General features: G+C 37.9%; 1 protein-coding gene across 1 annotated transcript; it reads right to left on the bottom strand.

The window, feature by feature from the left end:
* Positions 1-2,552: 2,552 nt before the first annotated feature.
* On the bottom strand, positions 2,553-7,111 carry LOC121429095 (golgin subfamily A member 6-like protein 22). Its single transcript, XM_041625997.1, is given in 3 exon segments — positions 2,553-3,768; positions 3,770-4,958; positions 6,917-7,111. Coding segments are annotated over 2 exon segments (2,346 nt in total). The 5' UTR covers positions 4,934-4,958; positions 6,917-7,111; the 3' UTR covers positions 2,553-2,586.
* Between the last annotated feature and the right edge of the window lie 1,325 nt (positions 7,112-8,436).

Below are 8,436 nucleotides of genomic sequence, written 5' to 3'. Positions count from 1 at the left end.
CTTTCTCTATCCATCTTTTGACTCCTCAATCTCCATACACTGCAAAAACTCCGGTGTTGATTTAACACCAGCCCGGAATCTATATTATGTCCACACCAGAGAAGTATTGAAACAACACCAGTTTGGAATCGAGTCGATGCTGTTTTAATACTAGTTTGGTGTTGTATAAACACCTTTCTGGTGTTAGACTAAAACGAAACCGGTGTTAATTACCACTTCTCTGGTGTAGATTCCGGGCTGGTGTTAAATCAACACCGGAGTTTTTGCAGTGGACCATTCTCCAGTCACCCTCTGTCTCACACCCCACACACAGCCCAATCCAAGGGCTGTGTTAGGACATTTTGATAAACATGATAAAGGGCAAGATCAAAGATGACGTCATATTTTTCTCCTCCATGATGAGTGGAGTTTAATAGTTAAATGACACAGACCTCTCTCCTTTATACTCTATTTCTTCCTTCCCCTCTCACATTTTTCTTCACTACTTAAAAAACCAAAGGGGGCGTCGCCCCTGCCCCCCCCCTCATGTGGCACCTCCCCTGCACCTATCATCACTATCATTTCCCTTTCAATAATTGATGGCTGTTTTCTTTAGAGGGACCAGAATCAACACCTTCGCATTCACAGTACACCATCATGCATTGCTTATGCCGCAGTCACAATAACGAACGCGACTCCAAACCGACCGATATGCCATTCGAATTATAGTAATAGCTTTGATCGGTCTGGAGTCGGTGTCGTTGATGTGACTGAGGCATGTCTATATAGATGACATGACGAATGATATCACCAGTATACGCATATAGTAATGAAAGCAAGTCATGTTATTTTTATTACTACATCAATCAGACCAGCATTGTAACCATTGTAACTATGAACAGGATGAATATAATGGGTGTCTTCATATTCTGACATGTGCATACAATTAACTTTCATAATCTGATAATGCCGCCAATTAGTCGGATTCGCCTTGCATTTGGTTAACGTGAACGGTATATCATTGAATGCGGAACAACATGGTATAAGCTGTAAATGAGCTGTTTAGGCCAACCAATATTGACAAATAGTTTCGAAAGTTTGAATTTCCACTCTTTGCTTAGATACGCATTGTTATCACATTTGAAAATAAAGACTAATACAAGCTATAGAATGATAACTGCATGATTTGGGTCCTGGATATAACATACAATTATTTTTACAAAGTGAGCTTTGTCTATGGCAAACCTTGTACAACAAGCTACATTCCATTGTAATTAAATATAATTTCTCTTTTTAATACAGCCCCTTGAAATATTTGGCGTATACCCTTTGTACTTTCAGTATCGAACGAGATTATGAATGCGAAATACATAAATCATTGATAAATCATTGTTCTTATGTGGTAACCGTAATAGCTTGATATTCTTTAGTGACTATTTAGAGCAGTGAACGAAAAAATACATTGAAGAAGTCTAGTCTGTGTAATTGCTAGCTTTTGCAACGGCATAAGTATTTTCATCTACATTCTTTTACATAGCAACAACGAAAAAATAAGCTATTGAATCAATAATACAGTAAGATATGAAAATCAAAGTTAAAAGTATTGCAAATAAAAATTAAGAACGATTCGTATCTATTTATGAATTGAATATGATATTCACTACATCATGTGTAACATTGTTTTTTTATCAATATTATCTATTTTACTATCATAAATGCCATCTCCATCGCACATACACATCACCATCATCACAATCTCTCCAATGCATCTCATTAAAGTCACTCAATTGTTGGTAAAGTATTATGGCTAATGGATATATCAGTTACATACTTACTTCATAATATAAATCGAAGTAATAACGAACTTTTTAATGTAGCTTATATAGCAGTCATAAATGTAAGTCATGTTCTTTTTGATGAAAAGATAAAATATAGTTCTAGAATAGAATGAGGAAATATCACTTTTTTAACATGAATAATCATTAAAAGATGATAGTTTCTATGGCATTCTATGGCAACAAAACTCTAATTGAAAATATGTCATTATTTTGTTGAAAAGCTTACACCAGCGACAATCTTTAATATTGTGGTTGTATATAATTGAAAATGATTTGTATTGATAACCATATTTCGAATAAAACAGAGAACAACGGCAACAACATGAACAATCTTCCACACCAACGCCATCTTTCTCCTTTCTCACATTCAACCTCGGTGTTAAACATTGATAATGGTGATCTTTAACTCTTATAATATTATTAACCAACGTGATCATCACTGTCAATCATAATAATGTTATCATTACCTTTTCACTTACGCAGTACATGCACTGCCTCCTATATAATCAAGTATATCAAATTGATCATTCATGTTGAATAAGAAATTACATTTCACGAAAGAGATTACGTCTACAATTATAAGAAATCCTGAATATGTAGATCAAAAACAAGTTTTTTAATTTTTTTATTTTACAGCGTTTCATTCTCCCATTACCGGTCATAATTATGCTTGAGTCACACCGAAAGAATCAACCCCAGCCAGACCAAATCTAATACGTTATTTTCAATGAACTGACAGCATGAACAAGGTCAATAATAATTAAGATAACTACTTAAGCATTACAATGTTGTTCGCGACCCGACTGTTCATCGATGCAATTTTGTCTTCTGGAAACTCTTCGGGACACGCTATCCAGTGTTCCCCAAGTTCTTTCTCAATCATCTTTTCAGTGTCCAATTTATCGGCGTCTTCCGGGATGGGATCATCGAGTGTCAAGGTAAAGATGAAGACAGCATCCTTGTACGGGGCGCTATCGTTATCACAATATCCATGGAATAGAATGGTCGAACAGGATGGAAGTTCATCAAGGTCCTTGATGATTACCACACGAGCACATTCATCCAATCCAGTTTTTATTCTCGCGTCTATGTCTTTCTTCGCCTGGTCGTCGGTAATGTCTTGGAAGTGATCACCTTCAATCCTGACGATGTCTTTACGCTTTTTATTTTGGTACACATCGGCATATATGCGCGCTACTTCCTCTGCAACATCATTGGCTTTGGTTTGTCCTGGTTGGCTTACAAGCAGTAAGACCACAGGTCTCACCAGCTCCTCTTTACCATGGACGTGAGCCAACGACGCTCCAGCTATCGTGTCCAGTGATCTCTGATCTATTGATGGGTACTTTTTAGCAAGAGATTCCATCCTCTTAGAAAGAACCTCGCCTCGTTCCGATCGCTTTCTAAACCCACAGCCAGGTGAAACTGGTTCCTCAGGTGTTTCCACTTTCGGTTGTGTTGTAGGAGACCTAAAGAAACTAATTACTAACATTATGACCAAAATCGCAACTATTGCAATAACCATGTTAACGGATCCACCTGATGATGGTGCTGAATCTTTGCTTGTACTTTGGGAAGTTGGGGGTTCAGTTTTACCCTGGGATTCTGCGGTAGCTACCTTACGTCTTGTAAGCTCTGTACCTTCAGGAATTTCAACATCTTTCGATATGGCTTCTGTTTTGTCCGTTTCAACGCTACCTTTCATTTGCAGTTGTTCAACGCCTTTTCTTTCTTCCTCGATTTTCCTTTCCTCCTCCCTCTGCTTTTCTTCCTCTACTCTTTTCCTCTCCTCCTCTTGTCTTTCTTCTTCTGCTTTCATCAAATCATCCACTCTTTTTCTTTCTTCCTCATCTCTTTTCCTTTCTTCTTCCTCCATTTTTATTTCTTCATCTCTCGGCCTTTCCTCTTCCGCTCTCCTTCTTTCTTCTTCCTCCCTTCTCTTTTCCTCCTCTCTCTGCTTTTCTTTCCTCTTCCGCTCTCTTCCTTTCTTCCTCTTCTGCTTTCTTCAAATCCTCCAATCTTTTTCTTTCTTCTTCCTCTCTTTTCATTTCTTCCTCTCTTTTTCTTTCTTCTTCCTCTCTTTTCCTTTCCTCCTCTCTCTGCCTTTCCTCTTCCGCTCTCTTCCTTTCTTCCTCTTTTTGTTTTTCCTCTTCTGCTTTCTTCAAATCCTCCACTCTTTTTCTTTCTTCTTCCTCCCTCTTCCTTTCCTCCTCTCTCTGCCTTTCCTCTTCCGCTCTCCTTCTTTCTTCCTCTTTTTGTCTTTCCTCTTCTGCTTTCTTCAATTCCTCCACTCTTTTTCTTTCTTCTTCCTCCCTCTTCCTTTCCTCCTCTCTCTGCCTTTCCTCTTCCGCTCTCCTTCTTTCTTCCTCTTTTTGTCTTTCCTCTTCTGCTTTCTTCAATTCCTCCACTCTTTTTCTTTCTTCTTCCTCTCTTTTTCTTTCTTCTTCCTCTCTTTTTCTTTCTTCTTCCTCCCTTCTCTTTTCCTCCTCTCTCTGCCTTTCCTCTTCCGCTCTCTTTCTTTCTTCCTCTTCTGCTTTTAATTCCTCTTCTCTTTTTCGTTCTTCTTCTTTCCTTTCCTCCTCTCTCTGCATTTCTTCTTCAACTCTCTTCCTTTCCTCCTCCATTTGTCTTTCTTCTTCTGCTCTTTTCACTTCCTCTTCCCTTTTTCTTTCTTCCTCCTGTCTCTTGCGTTCTTCATCCTTTTGCATTTCTTCCAATCCTTTCTGCTCTCCTCTTTGCTTCTGTTCTTCCATTATCATTCTCTCTTGCTCGACAAGAACTCCATTCTCATCTGTTGTTTCTAATTGTTCTTTTGTATTTTCACCCTTATCGTTTATTGTTCCTTCATCCACCTTCTCTACTTCTTTTTCCACTGGACCTCCATCTGCTTTCTCTTCTTCCTCTCCCGTTGCTTGAGTGTTTGCTGTATCTGCTCCTTCACCTACCCCAATGTTTTCTGATGATGTACTATCTTCAGGTATTGCATCCTTTGCATCGACAGCCACCCAGTCATTATCTTTAGGATCCATGTCAATGGCTGGTTCTCCTGATGCTTGAGGTTCCGTCACGCCCTCTACGGTCTGTTTTACAGCTTCATTGACAGTTGAGTCAGACATCTTAGACTCAAGATATTCTCTTGTTCTGGAGGGGGAAGTTATAAACACAAATCTGAGTATATATTATGTGTATTTTACAATCTCATTTTGTTGAATGACTCGCAGTTTAGAGAGAGAACCTGTATAACATCTATGCATTCAAAGCAAATTGGCAAGAGCATGGACCTACTGGTAGGAGTGGTATATGCCCAGGTTGTGAACTTTTCATGTCTTGCGGTGTGCATGTCATTTAAAACTTTTCAACTGAGCTACATGGCCCGGCAATAATTGTACAAATAAATGTGTAGTAGTATTGGGGCCGTTCAAAAGGAAGGTAAATTACACAACGGTCAATTAGACACACAGGTTGACTGGTTAATACAGGAAGGGCAATGGCTTCAGGTCATGAAATACCAGCACACAGGTCTTGTTATATCTCTTCCTAAAAAAAGTACATTTAACAAATGGACCCCGAATCATGAGTTCGTCAAAATAACCAGTTACCAAGAGACAATATTGGATGAGTGTACAATTTCTTCTCAAATCTTAAACCGAACACGTTTATCTTAAATTAAGGTGGATAATGTTATTTTATGTAGAGAACAAGTTTGTCACAAAAAAATAAAATAGCATTCGTACATTCAATCGCCCCCCCCCCTCAACAAACAGCGTTTCCTTCCTGAAACCCTTGTGGATAGAGTGAATGAATAATGGAGTTGACAGAGTCGTTTCCGCTCTTACAATCGGCTGATGAAGGAACTCTGCATGCAAATGTCTTTATCTGTGTCCTGTATATTTGTATATTGGCTGGTTACACCTGACCAGAGTGATATCAAATTAACAATGTCCCAATGCTTCAGACCCTACACATAAGAGACGAGTCCTTACTGGAAAAGTGGATGTTTTGGAACATAACATACACTTTTCAATCAAAACGTCACTCTTGGAAATAAAAAGTTAGGCCGTCTACTAGAATATTGCGCTCAATGAAACCAGACGTGTACTAATTTTATCCATGTGAAAGGACACTTCTTTTCATCTGGTGCACAATATACTTTCGTTCGTCCTCATAACTTTTTAGTAACAAATGAATTACGCTAACAGCTTCCCATTTATAAAGAAGCACCGAATAGTATAGGAAAATATTTTGGGCACTGTCAGTGGCCTTTGATGGCCCGTTTGATGGTGACGTGTGATGCTGCCAATTTCATAGAAAAAAATGAGAAGTGGTTTGTGTTGACAACAGGAGATTGTGAATATTTCTCATTTTATTTAAATTTAAAACAAATATAGACATCAATCATATTATGATGCAACATTGTATTCGGAAATCTGGCTAAATATTGTAAAATAACGTGAAAAATACAATTTCGTCATTCTTAAATCTAGGTTAACATACTTCCGATTGCTTCCTGCTTACAAACAAAATGAAGACGATTTTGTTGGATTATATTTGATGAATGATCGTAGCGACATGCTTCCAGTCGCTTAATTAAAAACTGATATTTCCATAGTATTAATAAATGACAAGTAAGTAAATAGCCACGCAGAAATGTTTCTGTCTACAACCTCCAAGTAAAATCCATTTCTCCTTGGTGCAGTAATCATGGACCTGTTATAGTCTATAAAGGGGGTAACTACATCTTTTAAAACTCGACTTTTCCCATTGATATCACACTTTCCAGACACATAAAACCCAACGCTTGTATAATGATAATTTTAAAACTATGTACTCTCCTCGTTAATTAAAATGATAGGGATTTGGACCACAGGAAAGGGTACATTTTACCGCCCCTACCCCCTCCTACTCGCTACATCTAGGTATACCTCTCCAGACATTACGTCAATAATAATCTCAAAGGTTATTGTTCATTGGGTGAAAGGTGACGACGGGGAATACCCGACCCCCGTCGCATTTATTGTCTCCCTATAGTTTATGTTACTCCTTGTCTTAACATATGTGTACAAACTGAAGATATTGTAAAATTATGTAAAATTACTCACCGATTTTGTTGAGATTTGTTGAGATTGTCCGTATATTACCAATCGGAATAATAGTTACCACGGAGCATATGTACTGCATTCGCTCTGGTTGAAACTAATACTGCGATCGAGGAGTGGGCTTACATTCTACGACGCGTCATCGGTTCATCACGTCTGGAATGTTACAAGTCTCGCCAAAATAGATGGCGTAGTTTGAATAGAGAGAGCTCCAGAAAGAGAGTAGAGTCTGACCGTGATATCAATACCGAAAATAAAGCAGCACTTTGCTGCTGAGGTTCGTACAACGGGGTGGGCGGGTGCGGATCCAAGATAAAAGTGGGGGCACTTTTTTCTAAGAAAAGAGGATAGGGGGGCAGGCCGCTCTCCCCGGCCCTATCAGTGTCTAATGTAACTATAGTATACGCCGTTCCAATGGATGGCGCTTTTCACCATTAAAAAACGATTTTGGTCTTAGACGAAAGGGGATATACCCGGGGATATATTGGTTCTTTGAGGTTGGAGTTTTGAAGTTAAAGAGTGTATAATTGATAAGGATGAGAGGCGTAAGTGGGCTGGGACCACAAGGGAAGAGAACTCAACATTCCTTCCCATCCTCTGTCCATATGCATGACCACATGTTCCCAGAACCATTACAAAATTACAAGATTATTTTATTCATCAAATATGATATACCCTTATCACAGTCATATTGCCACGTGGATTTACATTAAATTTAAAACTGCAAATGAGTGTCAACAAAACATGCCCCTAATCAAACACTCGATGTTGCTTGAAAAAAACACAACCCAGACCAATATCAATGTGAGAGGGAAATACCCTTTACAAATTTGATCAACTCAGAAACTTTCTCAACTTGGGGCTTCAAATTTTCAGATTTGTCTTGTATATCCGTACTTCCCCTATCCCATCTCTAGTCTATAAGTAAAAAGACCCCTAAACCCTTTAAACCTTTTCCCTGATCTGCTCCCATGCAATAAAGTACTGAAGTCCCGATTTAGCTTTATTGGAATACTAGTCTTTAGTGAATGAAGTGGGAGGGAGGGGTGACAAATATCATAGTGCTACTCCTACTGATCTAGTTATCTATATTTATTTCATGTCGTTTTTGGTTTGCTTCCTATGCCCCTCCCTTTTCTTTCTTTTGTTGTTATTTTTTTTTCTTTCTTTCTTCCTTCCTTTTTTCTTTTGTTATCTTTCTTTTTTGCTTTCTTTCATTCTTTCTGTCTTTTTTCTTTTCTTTCTTTATTTCATTCATTCATTCTCTATTTCTTTCCTTTCTCTTTTTTTTTCTTTCTTTCCTCTTTTCTTTCTTTCTTTTTCCCTTCCTTTTTTTTCTTTTCTTTCCCTTTCTTGTTTCTTTCTTTTTCTCTTTCTGTCCTTTTTTTCTATTTTTTTTAAATCAATGAGAGAATTAATATGTTCAGTTTGATATAGTAAATGAATAATAGTAATTTCAAATTTTGCTTCTTTTACTTATATGAATCATGGAAAATAAATGGGTTATTATCAATCTATAAGGT

The sequence above is a fragment of the Lytechinus variegatus genome, chromosome 15 (genome assembly GCF_018143015.1).
Source record: "Lytechinus variegatus isolate NC3 chromosome 15, Lvar_3.0, whole genome shotgun sequence".
In the NCBI taxonomy this organism is placed as follows: domain Eukaryota; kingdom Metazoa; phylum Echinodermata; class Echinoidea; order Temnopleuroida; family Toxopneustidae; genus Lytechinus; species Lytechinus variegatus.
Note: the sequence above shows the minus strand (reverse complement) of the source record. Positions and strands in the feature narration are given on the sequence as shown.